Source organism: Leuciscus leuciscus (genome assembly GCF_965113295.1).
Source record: "Leuciscus leuciscus genome assembly, chromosome: 1".
NCBI lineage: Eukaryota > Metazoa > Chordata > Actinopteri > Cypriniformes > Leuciscidae > Leuciscus > Leuciscus leuciscus.
In genome coordinates, this window is record NC_138725.1 from 26,503,847 (window position 1) to 26,527,396 (window position 23,550).

The following is a 23,550-nucleotide window of genomic DNA, read 5'->3' on the forward strand; positions in this document are numbered from 1 at the left end:
CCTATATACCACTATATCACATTTAGCCGACCTGACATTTCAACGTCCTGGGGAACTTTCCTCCACGCAGCAGCCTTCAGATTAATGTCTCTATAACCCTCATCAGAGAGATCATACAGAATTGTACATTCTGACACTGACAAAATCAACCGTTAATCTCTCCGCCATTTTTGTTCTACTCGCTTCCGAAGCTTTTCAACGGTGTAGTACGACGTCCGCTGGGGGTGTATTGCGTATTACGGAGCTGATTTCAACTGCCAGTGTGAAGGCGGCGTAAGTGTTACTCGATCTTAGTGCTGCATTTGATACTATCGACCACAACATTCTTTTAAATAGACTCGCATGGTTTAAATCATACTTATCTGACCGTTATCAGTTTGTAGCAATAAATGAAGAGATGTCTCATCGATCACAAGTTCAGTATGGCGTACCACAAGGCTCAGTATTAGGACCGCTGCTGTTCACTCTGTACATGCTACCATTAGGAGATGTCATTAGGAAACATGGCATTAGCTTTCAAGTCAAGTCAAGTTTATTTGTATAGCGCTTTTCACAATACAGATTGTATCAAAGCAGCTTCACAGTATTAAATTAAAATAATACAACAAAGTTTGTTTCAAGAGGAATTTATTGATTGATAAAATTAAATTAAATATCCCCAAAATATCCCCCTTTCACTGTTATGCCGACGATACTCAGCTCTATATTTCTTCAAAACCTAACGAAACTTACCAATTCACAAAATTAACGGAATGCATAGCGGATATAAAAAATTGGATGACTCGTAATTTCCTACTTCTAAATTCTGAAAAAACAGAGTTTCTAATTATTGGACAAAAAACTTCCTCACGTAATAACCTAGAATACTGTCTAATACTTGATGGCTGCTCTGTTAAGTCTTCGTCGTCGGTTAGGAACCTGGGTGTGCTCTTTGATACCAATCTTTCATTTGAAAGTCACGTGTCTAGTATCTGTAAAACTGCATTTTTCCATCTTAAAAATATATCTAAATTACGTCATATGCTCTCATTGACAAATGCGGAACAATTAGTTCATGCGTTCATGACCTCAAGGCTAGATTACTGTAATGCTCTACTGGGTGGTTGCCCTGCACGCTTAATAAACAAACTACAGCTAGTTCAAAACGCAGCAGCTCGAGTTCTTACCAGAACCAGGAAGTATGACCATATTAGCCCGGTTCTGTCAAAACTGCACTGGCTCCCTATTAAACATCGCATCAATTTTAAAATATTGCGGATCACGTACAAAGCACTAAATGGTTTAGCTCCGCAGTACTTGAGCGAGCTCTTAACACATTATAGTCCTTCACGTCTATTGCGATCTCAAAATTCCGGCCAGTTGATAATACCTAGAATATCAAAATCGGTAGATCCTTTTCCTATTTAGCACCAAAACTTTGGAACAGTCTTCCTACCATTGTCCGGGAAGCAGACACACTCTGTCAGTTCAAAGCTAGACTAAAAACACATCTCTTTGACCTAGCTTTCACATAATACATTATAGACTTCTATAATTTAATGTTAGGCTGCATAGATTAGGTCAGCTGGAACCGGGAACACTTCCCATAAATCCTGATGTACTCGTTACATCATAAGAAGAATGGCATCTACGCTAATTTTAGTGTCTTTGTTTATCCCGAGGTTTTCCCGCAGCCTGCCGGATCCAGGCCGTATCCAGATCTGATGAAGGACCATCGCCTGGACCCGATGACAACGCAGTGCTGAAGTGCCAACTAGTCTCTCCCTATGGAGGATCCCTTTACCACTCTACAGATAAAGCGTTGTCGGGAAACTCAATTTGCGTATCTACCCCGAATTGATAAAATAAAATAAATTCTGTATCAAAAATTATAAGGAAACACCAGTACTTTGTTTAGGCTTGGTTTGTAGGGAATTACAAACCTGCGTACATATATTCAAACAACATAACTATAGAACCAATTCTAAATGCGGATGTGAACGCGTTTCTCACAGGTTTGCGTTTAAAGTCTATGTAGAGAGAATTGTGTCGTCTTAGCGGCCCCTAATTTAATAACAAATGATTGTTGCGACGGAAGCGAATCAATCATAACTAACCTTAGCTGGAAAATAACTTTACTAAAGAACTGATATAAAGCCAAAACAATCTCTGTTACCATAAATTATACGTTTATCTCTGTAAAGCTGCTTTGAAACAATCTACATTGTTAAAAGCGCTATATAAATGAAGATGACTTGACTTGACTTGACACGCCCCTTCAAACAGAGTGTTCAAAATTCTTAATTATGACAATTTTTCATGTAAAAATCATACTAACATTATAAGGGAACCCTAGGCAACATTATAAAACAATAAAATAACCCAGTTAATGACCCCTTTAATATTTTAGTCCAAAGATATTTGGCTGAGAAAACCTGTTTGAGAATCGCTGCCATAAATTAAGTCTACGAAGGCAGTAAACGATAGCCTAGAAAACTAGACGCACCCTAGCGGCAGCAAAATGTATTTTGCAGCCAGGGCAGTCTAGCAACTCTCCATTGACTTTCGAGCTGCAAAAACCTAAATTGGGTCAGGCCAATCACGTCGTGTATAGAGTAGGCGGGGCGGGCTTAACATAATGACGACAGAGTTGCGACGGTTACCTGCCACTTGAAAACAAAGAATGACGGCTGCTGGAGAACATCTTTCGAATCGGCTTTGTCCGCGACTCTGGAGGACTTGGAGTTAGGTTTTTCTTTGAGAAAAGAGCATAGAACTGCACTTAAAGTCCCACTCCGATCATATTTTGAGCTATTTTTAAACATTCTCAGTGGTCTTTAAATGATGATTATGCCGTTTTTAGCCAAAATCACAAAACCTGTGCCGTTTTCTGGGACTTCGCTTCAGCAGAGCGGCAGTAGCTCATTAGCAATTCGCCTCTGCGTTGTGGGCGTTCATCCATTCATCTCTCACAGCAACATGTTTTGGTAAAGCATGAAAGCTAATACCAATATCTCTCCTCTTAGCATTGCAACCCGCTACCGCACATAGGTGTTGATCCGCCATCGTCTTCTCTACTCCTCAGAACCTGAACGGGCGGGGCGGAGGGGAGTATGAGCTTGTGGCCCCGCCCAGTGCAGTTACTAGGTCACAACTCCAGTCTATTTTAGCTGGCATTTTAGCATCTGCTACTGATTCACAGCCATTTGAATGCAGAAATACAACTTTGAGCTTATTTTTCTCAAGATATGTCCTCTAACATCAGAAAAATGCCACAAGAACATGTTAACACCTAGAAAAACATGATTTTCATCGGAGTGGGTCTTTAAGTCATTCTTAAAAAAGGAAGATGTGTTCGTAGTTTTGCCGGCCAGATATGGCAAAAGTTGAATCTATCAACTAGCTCCGCTCAGAGGCTCCGCTGTTGGGAAAACGCTCTGGTTGGTTGAAGTGCTGTCCTATTGCGTGCAGAGGGAAATTGAAAGACAGCCGTTTATCTCGCCCCTCGGATTGAGCCGTGTCTATGGTGAGTTGCCAGACCAAACATCTTGATGTAGGTCTGGCTTGCCAGGCTAAGTAAACGATGCATTAAGTGTGAATGTGTTCATCAGACAGTCTTACAGCGGCTGGACGTGAGTGTTTGGCTCAGAGCAGGATGAGCGTCCAGCAGTTTCCCCAGGAACATGACAGAGGACAGAGACGCTTTCAGACCTCCGACATCAGTCCACTGAGAGAGAGAGAGAGAGAGAGAGAGAGAGAGAGAGAGTAGGTGTGTGTGTGTGTGTGTGTGTGTGAGAGAGAGAGAGAGAGAGAGAGAGAGAGAGAGAGAGAGAGTGTATGTGTGTGTGTGTGTGTGTGAGAGAGAGAGAGAGAGAGAGAGAGAGAGAGAGAGAGAGAGAGAGAGAGAGAGAGAGACACTGGTAACAATCACACCGGCTGAACTAGTGTTAAAGAGAGTGTGTGTGTGTGTGTGTGTGTGTGTGTGTGTGTGTGTGTGTGTGTGTGTGTGTGTGTGTGTGTGTGTGTGTGTGTGTGTGTGTGTGTGTGTGTGTGTGTGTGTGTGTGTGTGTGTGTGTGTGTGTGTGTGTTCACACCCGTGAGTGGATCTGGTCCAGGATGAAGAGCAGAAGCGATTGATTCGGGACGTCCAGCATCACCTGCAGCAGAACTGAAACACAAACACACTTCTCAATCTCATAGATGCCGCAGACCTCAAAACATCCTGAGCAAAAACTGCTATATAGACCATCTTTCCCACACTTCCAGGGAAACAGTTGTGTGAACCGAGGTGGTGAACGGGAGACAAAAGCAAATATGATTTTTGTGTTCATATTTGCTCCAACAGCTAAAGAAAGACTTCTATGGCTTATCAAAAAATAAAAAAATATGGAGAGATTGATTGGACATGTCATAAATGTACACAAAATCAATAAAAAAAATAAAAAAATATTTATTGATCACCCTGTATGGTCTGATCCAGCAGTGATGAATCCACGGCGCTGAACAGCGTTCCTGAAACATATGAGTTATGGCGCTTTTCCATTACCAGTACCAGCTCAACTCGACTCGACTCGACTCGCCTCGTCTCGGCTCGGCTCGCTTTTCGCTCCGTTTTCCACTGCAGATAGTACCTCCACAATAGTACCTGGTCGTCATAGCGACGCCGCAGGAAACTGCCGTGACTTAATCTTTTACGCGAGACGCGCGAGATACACCCGCTACCCACACACACAGGACAATGGAGGAAATCGAGTGTATGCTGTTTTTGGATGTTTTTGTTTTTGTTTTTGCTGTTTTTTATTCAGGATACTCCGTCTGGCGCGTGCAATGATGACGCAGTGAATAGTGACGATTCTCTCTGACCAATCAGCAGTCTGCCGTGTTTTCACGTCACATTTTAGTATCGCCTCGGCTCGCCTCAGCTCGCTTGGAACCTCGCCGGAGGTGGTACGAAAAAAAGTACCTGGAAGCGGGTACAGGTACAACTTTTACACAGTGGAAAACCAAACAGAGCCGAGCCGAGTCGAGTCGAGGCGAGCCGAGGCGAGCTGGTACTGTGTAGTGGAAAAGCGCCATTATATTCTGAAGTTAGTTATGTTGTTTCGCAATGTCAAAGTGATTTATTTTAAAGTTTGTGAAGATTATCATCAACAAAAGCACATAAGAATCACAAACTTTTGTTGGTCACAGAGCTATTTTCTATAATAGTCATAATAAGCCAATGACAAATCTAATATAATCTAGAGAGACTTTGTTCATATCGCACAATAAACAGAGAAGAGTAAGAGAAATGTCATATTTAGTGGTGTAGACTGTACACTAATCATGAGTGTGTTTCTCTTACTTAGTAATGATGAGATGAAGTTTATTCTTCCTTCTTCTTCGCGATACAGCAGCTCGCGAACCGCGGGCACGCGCATCACGGACACGAGCGCCGCGCGCTTGCGCACCGCCTGCAATATGATTTTGAACGTCAATCATGAACTTCCACACGATGGCGCTCGTTAAAAGCGCTTTTTATTTCATATGTATCCAAATATTACTGTTCTTACCGATACATCCGACCTGTCCATCATCTCCAGGACGCACGCGACGCAAATGCCGCAGCGCTCCCACCGCGGCCCGTGTGCGTCGTGAATCCTCTCACAGATCGCGTCTGAACTCGACATATTTCAGGTTATTCGACACGAAATTGACTGATGTTATAATTCTGAGTGCGGTATATCAGTTTGACGCGATTAAAATACTACAATCACGATACTAATGTAAACGAGCGCGAATGAGAGTCGGTCTGAGTCTGACCAATCAGAGCGAGATCACGAGACCCATTAACCAATCAGATCCAACAATGCTTAAACCTCTCATTTTTATTTATTTATTTTTTTTACTCTAATTTTCCTCATAAAACATACAGAGATAACATGTTTATGACATACAACTTTGTATGCAATATATATTAACAACATAGATTACAGATAGAGATAGATTATAAATGGATGGATGCAGAGATGTTTTTTCTATTGAATGCCAGTCACATACAGATAATAAACAAGACAATAATCGAACATTAGTGTACAAATATTAAACAAATATAGACTACAACAATAGAAAAAGAAAATATACAGTGTCATTTATAAAATAATAACGCAAGTCAAAAGAAAGGAAATGATATAAACAGAAAAAAGTTAGGTATGAGATCATCATATAAATAGCATAAAAGCTTCACATAGAGACCTAGTGAGTTTTGCTTGACTATTTTTCAACCCAAGTAGTAACATGTAACATTAACTCAATATAATTGTTTAGTGGATGCAGAGATATGCTCATTTTGCCCAGATAAGGATGAAGTCATCGTTCTGTTTTCTTACTGGTTAAAACATCATCTGGTACTTTATGGTTTCATGTCGTGGGCAGTTTTTCCATTATACACAAATGTTTAAAAATTCACACACTTCAAGGCATTTCAATCATGAGTGTCTCGACGAAGATCTTCGCTCTGCTTTGTGGTTTTCTTATTGATGATACTTTGCCTTCAATTCAAGCGGGTAAAAGATTACATTTTACTGACTTTCAGGGATCCAAAGTGAAAGAAACACGTTTTACATGTCCTGTTCATAAAACGGCATAAACTTCGATCCACATTATTAACTATGTCAATGAGATTGTGTTAGCTGCTATTATGTTTGACAGGATTGTTTCAGCAACCTCAAATTAATTGATCTAAGACACTTTATCATACCTATAGGAATGAATTGAAAACGCTTGCTCTGCTCTGTGCCAGTGGACACTTACCGCAAGCAATTTAAAAGTGAGGTGGAAAAAGATGGAAAAACTCAAATGTCCCCCTCTGTGATACCGGTGTTGTGAAATGTCAATTAACCGGTGGAAAAACATCCTCACCATCACATCCCTGCACTGTTAAACCTTGCTGTAAAAGAAAATTCTGACAGTAATATACCATCTGAAATTAAAACATAATGTACCATAGAAAACAATGCATTCTGGGTAATATTTGTAATTTTCTAGAAAGTAGCCTACAGGAATATACTGTGAATTAACAGTGCTCAAAGTCGACACTCAGAGGCTGTTTTCCCAATCACACCTTATACCCTCATTCACTATTCACTACATTAGTTCACTAATATAGTCCACTTGAGAGAGTGAATGAAAAGAAGTGAGTGAATTGAGACACTGATGAACACCTGTTAAGCAGAATCACTGAAAGACAGAGAAACAAGAACAGAAAAAAGAGAAACACAAGAACTACAACTGACTTCCAGCAACACTGAGTGTGAAAACAGTTTACGATTATTTATTTCATACATGTACATAAGTTATTGTTGAGTGTAGCAGCCCTTCAACTTGGAATAAACAGGCTTGGGAGTGTTTCCATACAGGTGTACTTTAATTCAGACGAGTGTGCATAGCACCAACACCGTGAAAACTTAAAAGGAAAATAACAAAGGCAATTTAGCCAGATACAAAATAATCCTTTGACAAATGCACTTTAGCAAGCTAGCATCACATTGATAACAGCATAGCAGGCAACAGCCATCATGTGAAATGAATCTCATTACCATTTACATGAACGTATGAAATGAATTCATATGAAATAGTACATTACAATGAACCACATACCTCGCTCCACATATCAAAGGGTGCTAGAGAGTGGTGATCCAGGGAAGGCTGCCGCCATTAACTTAACTTGGACGTTGGAGAGCTAGCTAGCAACTTCATAAATTATTCTCAAATTATTACTGCCAAAACAAATCAAGCACAGAGTGGTATAACACTTCAAAGAACACTTTAGTTGAAGGTTATAGTAATATTTTCCAATCTCTGACTCTAAACATGCATCGTCTTGTAACGTGCCTTCTCGTGCCTTCTTGAGTTTTTTATTGAACGAGTGTGAGCGTGGAGAGATTAGTTCCCCATGCAGATAGCATGATGTCAAAATAAAAGTCACATGAAATAAAAGTATGAAACAGGATAATCATAATAAAACAATGCTAGTGGTCATCTACATTGAGAACAGATATTTAGTTGTTGATGTTGTATTGAATATAATAAAGTTTGTAGTCACCATGATGGAGATCAGTGTTTGCTTTAGTTGGGCTCTTGACTTTTTCTCTCTGGCTGCTGTAACTGTGAGTTTATAAAACGCATTTGTTATGACAAGTAAAAGTCAAGAGAAAGTTGATCAGGTGTCAAGCGCTGTGGAGCTTCTGGCCTGACAGTGGAAACGCAGTGTGTTTTGGGCTTGGTGGCGGTGCTACAGGCCCGGGGCGGGCCGTTCAAAGCCCTGGCTCGCACATTGTTGTCGTTTTAAGAGTAATAAAACCACTCTGTGCTCTACCACTTTTGTCTAATTAGCTCAAAGGGATTCCAATGATCGTTATTCTGTTGTTAAATCTTACACAGGACGCCAAAGACCAAAGATACACACATGGCACATTAATATTACTTATGAATGGGAGAAAGTGCAATGCCAATATTGCAGAAAAAGTCCTGCCTTCTAAATAAAAGAGCAAATCGCGTCTCTGCAGCTGCCGTTGAAAGCTCCGGTTGCTATACACGGGTTTCTTGTATACAAACAATACCGGATGCGCGCGCATCCAGGAGGCAAAAAAACGCTATCTGTTATGCCGAGTTCTGTAATAAAAGAATAAAATAACATTGTAATTAACGTAGATTTCGCATTGTTTGTAATTTTTTGTTGACTCAATAATAAACTGAAATTTCAGAGTTGGATCTGTTTGTTTGTGTTTCATATTAATATAACATTGTGTAAAAAGTCCAACTGTTTACGAATCAAAATCCGGACATACTGTGATGCATGTATGAATTATCATGTTAGACTAAGTTAGTAATGTAATAGTCAATGTTAGCAGTGCAGCATCTATAGAGCCCGAATTTGCTTTTATATAAGTTAACCTTGTTTACGTTACTTTACGACCTGCAACATTTCATGACTGCACACGTATAACGTTACTTACTGTAAATCAAAGATTTGACGATGGATTATGTGCTGTCATGAGCACATACTAGATTTAACTGCTCAACTAGTTATGAACAGTTTATTTTATTGTGTGCTAGTTTATTTTTTCAAACAGCTATTTAGATCGCAAATTTGACATTTAGTATACCAAGTGTAGTATACTACAAGAAAACATTCAAATAAATGCTGTTCTTTTGAATTTTCTATTCACCAAAGAATCCTAAATAAAATATGTCACAAAATAAGAAGCAGCACAACTGTTTTCAACATTGATAATTATCATAAATGTTTCTTGAGCATCAAATCATCATATTAGAATGATTTGTGAAGGATCATGTGACACTGAAGACTGGAGTAATGATGCTGAAAATTCAGCTTTAATAAATTACACGTTTTCTTTTTGAATGCATTTTAAAATGTGTGTTCCAATAATATTTCATAATATTCCTGTTTTACAGAATTTTTGAGCACAAGAGACTGCTTTCAAAAACATAAAAATCTTACCAACCCCAAACTTTTGAACAGTAGTGTATACATGGATTTCGAATAAAATAATGATATATATCAGGCCATTCAATTGCTGGCCACTTGTCATCCACAATCCAAAGATCGTCATGTATTGCGTAGGGATCCGGCAAGATCTCACCATTGCTGAGAGTAAGTTTTTTAATATTATCGCCACGTACATGTGTGAAGTCATGAAATGTTGCAGGTCGTAAAGTAACGTAAACAAGATTAACTTATATAAAAGCAAATTCGGGCTCTATAGATGCTGCACTGCTAACATTGGCTGTTACATTACTAACTTAGTCTAACATGATAATTAGCATTTTGACTTAGCGACAACACCACCACTATGCTACTACTACTAGCCTACCCTGAACCCTTTAACTTTACCCCTGTACGAAGGCCGCAGGTCTTTTCTGCCTCCTGGTTGCGTGCGCATGCTGTGATGACGTCGCCGAGAAATCCATGTATAGAAACAGTGTTCTGAGCATGGTTCTGAGCCTTGACTGTATGTGCGCATTGGCTGGTCCAGCCTGAAAAACATTTTTTTTTTTTTTTTAACGCCATTGAGCTTTATATCTTTGAGGTACCTTTTAACTATTAACTAAATCCAACATGAACTAAAACCAATACTCTAAAATCATCGTCTAAATAGCTATAATTTTTGTGGAAGATTAATCTATTGCTTATTCTGCCCAGATACGGATGATGTCATTGTTCTGTTTTCGTATTGGTTAAAACATCCGCTATTTTCTTTATTCTGCAGTTTTCTGTTGTTGATACAAGTGTTTGTATTCAACGATATATAAAAAAAGCTGTTAAAGTTATTTCAATCATGATCGCGAGTGCCTCGACGAAGATCTTTGCTCTGCTTTGTGTTGTTCTTCTTTGCGGGACTTTGCCTTTAATTCAAGCAGGTAACGTTAAAAGATTAGAAGTTTCTGCGTTTATCAGAGAACGAAAGTGAAAGTAGGCTAACGAGGACGCGTCGTGATTTAAATCGTATTTGAAAAAGACAGAAATGCAATCTGATTACACATTCTGGTTAGCATCGAATATGAAATACAAAAGTAGCCTATATACTCATATAATTAAATACATGCGAGTTTTTGACAACAACAAAAAAACTATCCAATAGGCTATAACTTGACTGTTTGTCAACACCGTCATTATCATAAGTGATTTATATTAGAGGTTATTAAAGATTTAACGAGATTAAACTAAAGTTTAAACTAAAGTTTACCTCAGTAAATTACATTTCTGGCTTCATATATTATCGTAGTAGATTATAAGATTAATTTTATTTGGTTGTATCTGTAGCTGAAATGTTTGGAGATTGTGTTTGAGCTTTTACCCACATGATGCACAGCACTTTTATCACATTTACACTGAAGTGAACAGTAATTTCCTCCATATATCCATACATAATATGTTTTTCCTCTTCTTCACAGAGAAACACTCGCTGTATTACATTTACACTGGTTTGTCCAAACCTGTGGATCTGCCGGGCATCTATGAATTCACTGCTATGGGTCTGCTAGACGACAGACAGATCGACTATTACAATAGTAAAGAAAATAGAAAGATTCCCACACAACACTGGATGAAAGAGAAAATGCAGGAGGATTACTGGGAAAAAGGCACTCAGTCGAGAAAGAGCAAAGAGCAGTGGTTTAACGTCAATGTCAAGATTCTGATGGACCGCATGAGACACAATACATCAGGTGAGGAACATTCATGCTGTTTAACCTGCTTATGTATTCTAGTTTTATTATTGTTATCATCTTATAAACATTTTGATTCTTCATGTTTCAGATCTTCATGTTCTTCAGTGGAGACACGGTTGTGAAGTTGAGCAGCAGGGAGATGAAGTGAAGTTTTCCAAAGGTGTTTCTGAGTACGGCTATGATGGAGAATACTTTCTGTCTTTTGATGATAAAGAGTCTCAGTGGGTCGCCCCAGTTGACACAGCTCTACCAACCAAGAGAAAGTGGGACAATGTGCCAATCCTAAACCAATACACCAAAGGCTACCTGGAGAAAGAGTGTGTGGACTGGCTCAACAAATTCAGAGAATATGGAGACGAGGAGCTCAGAAAAACATGTGAGTAACATGTGTTTGTATTTGTTGATGATCAGCAGCTGATTAAACTGATTTATAAACTGATTTCTGTGTTTACAGCTCTTCCAAAGCTTCATATTTTTGCAAGGAAATCCACTGATGAAACCAAGCTGAAACTGACCTGTCTGGCCACCGGCTTCTACCCTAAAGACGTGATGATGATCATTAGGAAAAATAACGCATCTCTGCCTGAAGATCAGATTGAATCCACAGGAATCAGACCAAACCATGATGGATCCTATCAGATCAGGAAGAGTGTGGAGATCAAGGAGGAGGAAAAAGATGAATATGATTGTCTTTTGACCCACAAGAGCATCAAAGAACCAATTAGGGGTAAGATGAGCCAGTGGGTAAATTGACCCACCCCATTTATCTTGGCAACTGTACCACTTTTATTGTCATGTGACCATATATTTTGGAACTACAGATCATTTCTGCCCGACTGTGAATTTTTTTGCTGATCCACATACAAATACCAAATCTAGTGCAGACAAATGCATATCTGTCTGTTATGATTGTGAGACACTTGGCTTTTTATGAGATATCTTGGCTCGATTTTCACAGAAAAAGCTCACGTGGTAGCTGGCACACGTGCAATATAACGTATTGTTCTCACAAGTCAATATCAAACTGGAAATGTTCTCTCTTTAAAGGTGAACTAAGTAACTTTTTTTACCTTAACTGAACAGCTTCGGAGTCATTGGAATGGTTATATTACTTATTTCGGGTTGAATGGTGGTCGTTTCGCACCCCCCTGGTCCCCGTGAGCGGAAAATACGCACTTGCAACTTTGAGCCGGCGGGCCGCCGGCCGCTGCGTCAGGAAGTCTCGCGTGATATCAGGTCTCGCGATGTAAACAATTGCTTTACGGCCAAAAGAAATCTGCTAAAATGCGGTCATTATTGCGCTCCCTCACGCTGGCCGAACCCGAATGAAGAAGACGTTTTAAAGAATGTCCCATCTGCTTTGATGTCGTTGATCTATAGCCTCTGGTGTCTGAGAATCAACAACGAGTTTTTACAACAGTGTTGTCAAATATCTATTCCGAAGCTGTGGGGGGAGCTCTAGAGAGAAACCTGCGAGCAAAAAGCGAGAATACAGCGAAGAAATCCCGAAGCTACTGAGTGCTGCTTTAACAGTTTTATCAACTATTTCTCCCTCTGTGTAACTCTGTTTCGAACTGCGCTCTCTTTCAGTCTGACTTACGCTATCTTTCATTTGCGCATGCACACACTGTTAAAAGGGACAGCGCGCGGCTGAGTCAAAACAAACGTAAGGGTAAATCACCAGGGAAATTAATCAAATATCAGGCTATTCCTGCCCCGGTTACATATGTGTATGAATATTATGTGGCCTGACACATTAACATTAGACCTGTATGAAATATTCTATCTGAGAAAAGTAATTTACTGCCACTACAATTCATTTATCGTGGTTTTCCAGGACAAGTTACAGAATTGAGTGCCAGCGCTGCTAATGCTGAAGAATCTTCACTCAAGAAAGAATCTGATGGTATGTTTGAGCTGTTGCTTTGTCATGGCAAATTTCAAGTAGATTCATACTACAGTCCTGGAGATGCACTTTGACCTTTCACTTTTTCTCCAGCAGGACGAGAGTGTGCCGGTGAAACAGCAGACATCAGTGCGACTATTGCTCTGGAGAAAGACAAACTAACTGGTAACTATGCTTTAATTGAATATCAGTGCTTTTTTCACTTATTTCTGTTTCTCCAAAGGCTGTAGTGTAGCACAGCATAAATTAATTTACATTCAGGACTCCTTACAGGAGCAGACTGTTTATTGTAAACATGCAGTTATCAAAGTTACTTATTCAGGGAACAATGAATGGTCTGTCATAATGTGGATGTTTTTAAAGGTATTAAAGCACACTAGACTGTGCACTGTTAAGGGTTTCAATGTCTGCCCTCATTTAGTCAAGTCAAGTCAAGTCATCTTCATTTATATAGCGCTTTTAACAATGTAGATTGTTCCAAAGCAGCTTTACATTGATAATAGGAAATTAAAGTAACAGTGATTGTTTTGGCTTTATAGCAGCTCTAGAATAAAGTTATTATCCAGCTAAAGTTAGTTTGATTGATTCACTTCCGTCACAACGATCATTAGTTATAGGGGCCTCTAACTCGACACCGTTTTAACAGAAAACTCTTAAGTTCTTTCTGCGCAAACTTCAAAAACGCAAACCAGTGAGAACGCTGATGGCGTGCACATGCGTATTATGAGTTCAGTCTATAGGTATGCGCCTTTGAATATATGTGCGCAGGCGTGTAGTCCTTCCCTACAAATCAACCCTCAACATACTACTTGTCTGGCCTTAAAATGTATAATACAGAATTTGTATCGCTTCCTCGTAGCCACACGAGCCGGAATTATCCCGACAACGCTTTTTCTGTAGAGAGGTAAAGGGAGGGCGGGAGGCCTTCACAGGGGAGAGACTAGTTGACATTTCAGGACTGCGCTGTCGTCGTGTCCAGGTGCAGGTCCTTCATCAGATCTGGATACAGCCTGGATCCGGCGGACTGCGGTAAACCTCGGGATAAACAGATAGACAAATATTAGCGTAGATGCCATTCTTCTTATGATGTAACGAGTACATCAGGATTTATGGGGAGTGTTCCCAGTTCCGGCTGACCTAATCTATGCAGCCTACAGTGTTTCCCCTATAAAATTTTCCAGCAGCGGTGCTGTTACGTGCCGGAGGTTGTTACCAAGCCGCTCGCAGGGGGTCCGGGGGCATGCACCCCCGTAAGATTTTTTTTTTTTTATAACCCCTTAAACCATGACTTCTGGCAAGTTTTGTGGATAGAAATGGACATTTTGAGACATACAAATTTGACATACCATCAACAGATTCATGTTTTTTTGTTTTGTGTTAATTTTCAGCTGTAAGTTAGAAATTGATAGTGTAAAAATGAAACGCTACAACCCAGAAAAAAGATGATTTACAATTTATTTAAATTTTTATCTTAATGGCAAAGGCCACACCCAATATGTGAGCACTTAATTTTTCTGGGCTTTTCATAGAAGATTTCTAAGGCTCTTTGGTAATTGAATTCTGTTGTGGGGGGGCCATTAATGCTGACACGCATGCACGTGGCCAGATGCTGTCCTTGTTGCCTATTTCTCAGGTCTGTCTTCACCTAGAAATAAAGCAAATACAAACACTGCATTAAGAGTTTTCAGTGTGCCTGGAGCTGTAGGTATACAGAAATCACGTCAATATGTCTCAATGAATGAATAATGGATCTGATTAAAGCATCCAGATATGGTTCCATTACCTAAAGATGACAAACAAAAGTAAGTTCATTTGTTTGTCTTAGAGAGGCAATCAGTGATCATGGTGAAAGATTGCTTATATTTGGACTAAATGGCAAATTATGGGCAAAGCAATCTGACTCCTCCCTTAAGTACTTTGACAGCTCAAGTCCTCCCCATTTTTCCCTTCCTCCCATTTCCCTTTTCTCCAAACTCAACAACAACTGTGCAACAACACCACAACATTTCAAACCCTTACCTGGCTCCTGAATCTGGACCAGAGCTGTTCTCTGCTGGACATTTCTTCGAGTCCTCTCCCTCTCCGGTCCCTCTCCTCCTCGTGGACAATGCTGAAGGCAGACAGTCTTGCTGGATCATCCAGGTCTTGATTTAGCTGGGACAGGAATGACCCAGGAGGTTGATTGTCTCCATCATCTTTAATCTTCCTCAGAGCAGCCACTGTCACAGGAACCTAATAAAAAGACAGGGATTAAATGTAGTAAATGCTGCAGAGAGCTTCTGAAATATCCTATTAAAATAAATTCTTACCTGGTATTTCAGTGCCAGAAAATTTACTTTTTCCTTCTGGAACAATTTGGACAGGCAGCTTAGGTGTGGCAGCACATCTGATTGCAGGTAGACTGCTGCCACAAACCTGTATGTTGCCAGAAAGGAATACAGCCCCTTGGCTGATGGGCACCTGTTGACCTCTGACTCTTCAGCCAAGGCTGCCAGGACTGCACAGAGGTTGCGCTGGAGGTTTTTAATAGCTGCATCTTGCGACAGCCAGCGTGTGTCCTTCACCTCCTAAAAAATATTTAATGAGTAAAAAGATAAAAAAACATGAGCAGGCCCAGAAGGTGCTAGTCATAAGTTGTGTTACAATTTAATTTAGCAGATGCAATTGGTGATGCAAGTATTGTTTTACTTTCAGCAAAACTTGCCTTGACTTTCAAATCATCGATACCCAAGGTCTGCCCTGCCATCTTCAGAGCAGCAGTCCTATTGGCGCTGTTGCGGAAATACAGGTGGAGCTTCTGCAGGTGGTCCCTAAATGTTCCCATGTAGGGTACCGATGTTGACGCATCCTTGCATGACAGGGCAAGCCGATGGGCAGCACAGGCAACAGACACCAGCCAGGGGAAGGCATCCCCAAGTTGCTTGGCTACACCATTCACTCTCCCTGTTTGGAGACACCATTAGTTATACACCACAATATCTGTTAACTCACACTGAAACAGCCTTTGAACATGTGTGCATACCAGTCATGACAGCAGCTCCATCTGTTCCCAACCCATACAATTTTGTGGTGGGAATTCCTTTTTTAAAAAGGATACCTTTGTGGGCTGCCACTATGGTTTTTGCTGTGTCATCAGGGACACTAATCATGTCAAGAAATTGACTGAAGACCTGCCCTTCTACATCTGTGTATCTGATGAAGACAGGAAATCTTGATGTAAACATAAAATTTTTATAATATTTTACGCATTACGTTTTATACGTTCAATACGTTTCATAATATTTGCAAAAAATAATTTCTTACTCAAACTTGCCTCACGTGTAGATCTAACTGTCGACTGACAGAAATGTCAGTGGTTTCGTCAACTTCAAATCCGATTGCTACAGATTGATTGATATCGTTGAGGATTGGTTCCTCCACCACTCTGTTTATGATGTCTAACATCTCGTCTATAATTCTGTGTGATGTATAGTTAGTTGTTTTCCCAATCTGAAAAGTTAAAATCAAATATTAATAGATATTAAAAATAATGTTTATGTTAAATGTTGAATATAGTGCCAAAAACTTAATGTTTTACCTTGAGCTTTTTGAAATAATCACACCCCAAACACTCTGCAAGATCCAACAAAACAGTATAATTGGTGTGATGTGCCTGCTCTCGTTTGATGGTGTGATAGAGGCACTTAAATCCCCCTATTACAGCCTCATGCTCAAGCACCACCACGGGTTCAAAGGCAACCAGTACTGAGTTTGTTCCTGTGGGAAGTTTTATGTATCTGCATCATCATTTACAATCAATTTTAAACTATTAAGCACCACTAAACTATACAACCAAACAAAATGTATATTGACAAAACCTGTGCATAAATGTTTAAAAATGAATGTAAATATATTATTGTTAACTAGCTTTAATATGCCAACAGGCCATTTACACAGGATCTTACCTTGTATCAGAGAGGAGTGAGATTTTACACTCTCCTGGTGGTGTTGAGTGTTGAGGTGCTTGTCCAGGTAGTCAACTCGATAAAGCTGGCACCCAATTTCGATAAACGGCCTCTTTCCCACACCTCTTTTGGGTGCCTTCTTGTGCTGCCGACACAAGCGACAGAACATTCCTACAGGCAACAAACGATTTATTATATTTTCTCTCAAAAGTACAAATATGGTGGATAAATTAAGGTTATGTTGAATAATCACCATGGCTTTGTACGTGGTACAACCAAGGCTTGAATCTGGAGATATCAACCCAGTTAGGGTCCCATCCAGACCGCCTGTGTCGTCATGTAGTTGTTGTTGTCCCTGGTCGTTCTCCTTGGTCCTGTCCATCCACCTCTCCTCGGTCATTTCCTCGCACCTCCTCTCGCTCATGTCCTACCACTACAGCTACTCTCTCCTGCTCTCTTGTAGTCTCTCCTTGGTCCTGTCCTCTCACCTTTCCTCGGTCATCTCGCTCATGTCCTACCAATGCAGCCTCTCTCTCTTGCTCTCTTGGAGTCTCTCCCTCGAGATCTCTTTCCTCCCTCACCTGCACTACTGATCTTTTTTTCTGTAACACACTTTAGCACTTAGATACATTATCATGTAACCAGTACTTTCATTTAATTTATCCTGTAGACATTTTGAATATTAAAATCCAAATGAAACTTTTCATCAATTTAAAAGGTGACTAGCTTGCATAGCCTATTTTACTTCACTAACCTCCAGGGACGTGCAAAGAGTTCATCAGGGGCAGGGGCTCAAATGTAAGAAAGGGGCTGTGTGTGTGTGTGTGTGTGTGTGTGTGTGTGTGTGTGTGTGTGTGTGTGTGTGTGTGTAAAGTTTGGTTACTATTTTATGTTTTTGAAAGAAGTCTTATGCTCATCAAGCCTGCATTTATTTAATCAAAAATACAGAAAAAACGGTAGCCTAATATTGTGAAATATTATTACATGATGTTCTTTTTAATTTTTTATTAATCAAAGAATATTTTTAAAAAAAAGAGCATCACATATCATATTAGAATGATTTCTGAAGGATCATGAGACACTGAAGCCCCACAAAGTCACAAATCCCCTCCGCACGTGCCTGCTAACCTCAGCTCCTCGATGGTCCCCATCCACCTTTCTCTTCTTCACAAACCAATTTAGTAGACTCATCTGAAAAAATAATGGTATTGTCAATACCAGTGAAAATTCACGGTTCTCGGTACCAATTTCACAGTTCGTACCGCTTTCTCCTTTCCACAAGCGCTTGCTCGCTCTCCCGCTCTCCCGCTCTCCCGTGGCGTCTGTTGTTGCTATGCCTGAGAAAACGAGCGCGCCACGTCGCTTCTATTATGAGCGCGCTTGCCGCGCGTCCACATTTGAAATATTTGCATGTGAATGGCCCCGATATGGCAACGTGACATTAGCCTAATCAAAAATATTTCCATTTGTGGCTCTTTCCTCCTTTCTTGTCAACAAGTGGATTCAGAGCCATCGCATTGGCAGCGCCGCCGGTCGCCATGTTTCAGTGTTTTTAGGTGTGTAAGTGAATGCCGTGATATTACTGATCATGTGAAGGTTTTGCAGCGGCTGCGCCGCTGCTTAATACATTGTAGGGGAAACACTGAGCCTAACATTGAATTATAGAAGTCTATAATGTATTTTGTGTGTGCTAGGTCAAAGAGATGTGTCTTTAGTCTTGCTTTGAACTGACAGAGTGTGTCTGCTTCCCGGACAATGTTAGGGAGACTTTAACAGATGTAATGGTATTAGCTCAAAGGGGAAATATTAATAATAATCCATAATTACCAATTATGATTAATTAATAATATTTGGGTCAGTTAATTAGATTAACTTTGAGGTAAGCTAAATTAATATTACAATCAATTCATCAGTTCCAACAAACTCTTTGATTATCCATTTATTCTAAGAAAAGTGTATCTTTCATGACCACCAAAAAATGATTATTTATTAGCATGTACAGCGCTTAGAGCATGTAACAAGATCAAGATCTTAAAAGGGACTTTGTATGCAAGCAGAGACACTTAGAAACCAAATCCATATTGTGCACAAGTTTTATTAACTAACTCACAAACATAACTAACACTAACATACATACATACATGCATAGGTAAAAGGGTGAGTGATGTGGAACCGGAAGCAGGAAATAGAACTATGGAAAAGATCTATTTAACTATGAAAAGAACCATCAGCTGATCATTTTTAGAGCACCTCATTAAATTGAAACTTGCATGGTCTGCAGTGGATACAATTCTTGAAGTGGTTGAAATTTGAATTCGTTGATGGGTCCGTGAGTGTCAAAAGTCACTGGTGCAAGTTGCCATCGTTTTCTTCTCTGCTTGATGGAGAAGATGATGATGAGCTTGCATGGTGGTTTGAGCACATGGTTGTTGTGAGTCGAAGCCTGCGGCCCTGGCCTGCTGAGGGCACGCTGGACGGCACGGCATCCTGAAGTGCCGAGAAGGCCCGGAATTGATCGTTGTCCATTCAGTGATGGTAAAGTTGCAGTTTTCTGCATTGGAGACACGGCCTTCTGTCTACCTTTGGTAGTATGAAAGCATGGCAGGCGGTGCTCCGGCCTGCTGGGCTCAGTGCCCTGGGCCCCAGTGGGGGAGGGGTTCCCCCCCAGTATCAGCAGAAGCAGTGTTGTAGCTGGATGAGACGAGCTAAGAAAGAGGGCGGTCACTGTGGGCTGTCTTTAATAAAGCCTGAGATCGGCCACACCTCTCTGGGTTTGCTTGACCAATGAGACGGGTGGACTTTCTGGCGGGAGTTTCCTCTGTGGAGAAGATTTATGACGCTATGTTCTAAGCATGCTCATTTGCAATGGCACGCTGGATTGGTTTCTGAAGGCAAAACTAAGAAAGATTCTTGTAATACTAATATGTTGCACAGCTATCGGCATATCATGTACACAATCATTTCGATCTTCAAAGTACCAATTTATAGAGACTAAACATGGTATGCGTGGGGTTACGTTGGCTGTGGTTTCTATAATAAGATATATAGTATCAAAGAAATAATAGTATTAACAGATAATAGTATTACAAGACACAACCCAAGACAGTAAATAATTCACAAAATGTTCTGGAATGCATGTTAATTTAATGTTAATCAGTCCATCGATAAATGAATGCAGGAGAGTCTGTTCTAATATCTATGGGTCTTGCAGCAGAGGCCCTGTCCACATTGCTAAAAGTCATAAAACTCCTTATCTGATCGTTGCCAGGGTAACTGAGATCTTTTTGCCCTGTCTAGGAGGATGGGGCCTCAGATTCCCAGAGTGAGTTCTAAATATCAGTTGTTAAAGGTGCTCTAAGCGATCCCGGGAGTCGTAACTTCTTGTTGACATTCGAATTGTTGTCAAACAAAATGGAGGCTAGCTAGACCCTCCCTCCTCCTCATCCCGTCTCCTCCCTCCTCCCCTCCCTTCCGGCATAAAGGAAAGTCAAAATAGTCACTACAAAGTTAAGTTTTACTGATACTTCATTCAATGTGTAATGTCGCCAATTTTGATAAATGCTTTTATATATTGCAGAACAGAATGCAGAAAAAGAGAAACATTATCTTAATCGTTTTGCCACCTGAGGTTATAACTATAGCTCCCATAAAAGGACACAATACTAGCAAGATAACGTTAGCTTCGCGTTTCCCAGTGAGCATAAACAACGGCGGCGTCGTAAACAAATTTAGTCAAAGTTGTCAATAGCCTATAAATGAACATTCAAATTCATAACAAACCGTGGGTGAAAACAGTCATTCACACAAATTGTCGCCCTACTGTGAATTTGCTTGATCATTTACAATAGAGATTGATCGCTGCTAGAAACATACATGTTGTAGTCACCAAAGTTAACGCTGACTGCATAGTTCTAGCTAATTACATTCTTGTGTTGGTTTGGCGAACATGAACGTCAGTTTAGAAAGAAAAATGGATTTACCTGTTCTGCAAAAACAGAGCAACTATGTCGGATTGGAAGCCCTTCTGCCGGCGGAGTTCTCGCCACATTTCGAAGGTTTTTCCAATGTAAATTCGGGACTTCACGCGTTCCTTATCCTTGTCCCTCTTCTTTGCAATTTGTTCATCGAAACGTCGTCTCTTTGGTCGTGTGTCGGCCATAATTCAAACTTCCCTCTTCATGCTTCTCTCTCCTCCACACCCCCTTCATGTGTACGCGCACGAACCCCCCAAACCCCACCCTCCAATGCTTCTTGTCGGTCATTGGCTGGAACACTGTTTGTTATGTTTCGTGGTGCGGGTGAGCCCAGTTTGTTTTTGTTGCCGTTCGTGGAGCCTGTGGTGTCTAGAGAGACCGCGTTATTTTACAGTGTGTTCAGGGGACAGGCAGCTAGCGGATAGTGAGGAGATGTTTGCTGTATGTGACAAAAAATGTTTGGGCCTAAAAAACGCGTCGCATCACTTAGAGCACCTTTAAGCTCTAACAAATACTTGTGTCTGGCTTCACATTAGCGATTTTCAATACACCCAGCTAGCAGGGAATGTTCTCAGAACGTTGGCTAACATTCCCTACAAGTTTGGTAAAAAAAAACATTGGTTTTAAAGAAAACATTTGAATGTAATGTTCAAAGAATGTTTTGAGGATGTTTTCTCATTCCAAATAATGTTTCTATAAGGTTAAATGTAAACTAAGATATAACGTTTTAACTTTAACATTTTGAGGATGTTTTCAGAGAATGTTATCCTACACAGCAAAAACTCCAGTGTTAAATTAACTCTCCTGGGAGTTTATTTTACTCCACACTCAAAGGGTTAAAGTGTTAAAATATGAGTGTTAAATGAACACTGAAGAGTGTTAAAATGAATGAGATAATTAAGTGATTAATTGTGTGATGATTGACCATTATTGAAGACACCTGATGTTAACAAGCAGAATCACCAAAAGAGAAAATCTAATTTTAAGTTACCATTATGGTGTTTAGCGTTTGCTTTAGTTGGGCTCTTGACCCTTAATCTAATAACTTTAGATTTTGTCTGGCTGTTGTATCTACGTTATAACTGACAGATGAACAAAGATAAAAGGTGATCAGGTGGTGTTGGTAATGTTTTGATGTAATCATCATTTGACCTGAAACACTAAACTCATTTACACTTAGTTTATTAGCAGATGCTTTTATCCAAATCGACTTACAACAGAGGACTAAAGTTTAGAGAGTATTGATTGCAGCAGCCTGGTGGTTTTATAGCATACGATTTGTAGCATTTTCTATAGAATCTAAAATATTTCTTAAAAGTTCTATTATATTAAATATTTTATTTAGACACACAGACATCAAGATTCAGCCTGTGAATCTCAACAATGGTGACAATAATAAAGCATGTTGCAGTGCATTCTGGGTGTCACCAATCAAAACTCATTCATGGCTCCCATCATGCATTGCAGTATGAATAAATTATGATCTGAATTGTCTTAGTAATTTCCTTTTCCTAATTAAATATTGCGTTTGTCACCATTGGTGAGATTCATACACTGATTCTTGATGTCTGTTTTTCCTAAACAAATTTTTTTTTTTTTTTTTTTTATTTAATTTTTTTATCAAAACAACTTTTAAGAAATCCTTTGGAATAAATAGAAAATTCTGGATCTTATGTTGTAGAATCACTTGATGATGTAATCAACAACATAAATCTAAGTCAGAGATTAGACTCTAAATGAGTTTTGTCAGCAGCCATGTCACCCTGTAGCCCCAGACTGGTTGCCCACTGAAGCTAAGCAGGGCTGAGCCTGGTTAGTACCTGGATGGGAGACCTCCTGAGAAAAACCAGGTTGCTGCTGGAAGAGGTGTTAGTGAGGCCAGCAGAGGGCGCTCACCCTGTGGTCTGTCAAGTCAAGTCAAGTCAAGTTTATTTGTATAGTGCTTTTCACAATACAGATTGTATCAAAGCAGCTTCACAGTATTAAATTAAAATAATACAACAAAGTTTGTTTCAAGAGGAATTTATTGATTGATAAAATTAAATTAAATATCCCCCAAATATCCCCAACTGAGCAAGCCAAAGGCAACAGTGGCAAGGAACCGAAAAACTTCATCAAGTGACCTAATGGTGTCCTAAAACTCCATCAGGTGACCTAATGGAGAAAAAAAACCTTGGGAGAACCCAGGCTCAGTCGGGGGCCAGTTTTCCTCTGGCATTTATGAGCTAGAGGCCGGATTGTAGTTTGAACTGTAGGATTATATGAATGCCTGGCTGAAGAGATGCGACTTTAATCTAGTTTTAAACTGGGAGAACGAGTCTGAGCAACGAACAGTATCAGGAAGACTATTCCAGAGTTTTGGAGCCAAATGTGAAAATGCTCTCCCTCCTTTGGTGGTTCTGGATATCCTAGGTATGACCAAAAGCCTTGAATTTAGTGATCTTAAAGAGCGCGATGGATTATAGGGTGATAGAAGATCCGTTAAATAGACTGGAGCTAAGCCGTTTAGGGCTTT

At 40.0% G+C, this 23,550-nt stretch overlaps 2 protein-coding genes across 12 annotated transcripts in view; one reads left to right on the top strand and one right to left on the bottom strand.

Moving 5' to 3' along the window:
* mei1 (meiotic double-stranded break formation protein 1) overlaps positions 1 to 8,286 on the bottom strand; it is a 36,150-nt gene extending 27,864 nt beyond the window's left edge. Inside the window, exons 1-5 of the mRNA XM_082168628.1 lie at positions 7,618 to 8,286; positions 5,324 to 5,432; positions 4,441 to 4,491; positions 4,074 to 4,147; positions 3,601 to 3,706 (exon numbers count right to left, since the gene is read on the bottom strand). Coding sequence (XP_082024754.1) covers positions 3,601 to 3,706; positions 4,074 to 4,147; positions 4,441 to 4,491; positions 5,324 to 5,432; positions 7,618 to 7,629 — 352 coding nt within the window. The 5' untranslated portion in view covers positions 7,630 to 8,286. The remainder of the gene's footprint in view (positions 1 to 3,600; positions 3,707 to 4,073; positions 4,148 to 4,440; positions 4,492 to 5,323; positions 5,433 to 7,617) is intronic.
* The window catches only part of LOC309498630 (uncharacterized protein), a 41,575-nt gene continuing 24,172 nt past the window's right edge, over positions 6,148 to 23,550 (top strand). For 5 of the 11 annotated variants that reach the window (XR_014205998.1, XM_082169468.1, XM_082169463.1 and 2 more), the window contains exons 1-6: positions 10,221 to 10,401; positions 10,936 to 11,208; positions 11,300 to 11,587; positions 11,666 to 11,938; positions 13,049 to 13,117; positions 13,211 to 13,282. Coding sequence is in view for 10 of the 11 variants with exons in the window: in XM_082169468.1 (XP_082025594.1) it covers positions 10,320 to 10,401; positions 10,936 to 11,208; positions 11,300 to 11,587; positions 11,666 to 11,938; positions 13,049 to 13,117; positions 13,211 to 13,282 (1,057 nt within the window). In the remaining variant the exon portion in view is untranslated. Of the gene's footprint in view, positions 6,525 to 10,210; positions 10,402 to 10,935; positions 11,209 to 11,299; positions 11,588 to 11,665; positions 11,939 to 13,048; positions 13,118 to 13,210; positions 13,283 to 23,550 lie in introns of those variants that run through there. The other 6 variants (XM_082169467.1, XM_082169471.1, XM_082169465.1 and 3 more) reach the window with 6 other exon arrangements.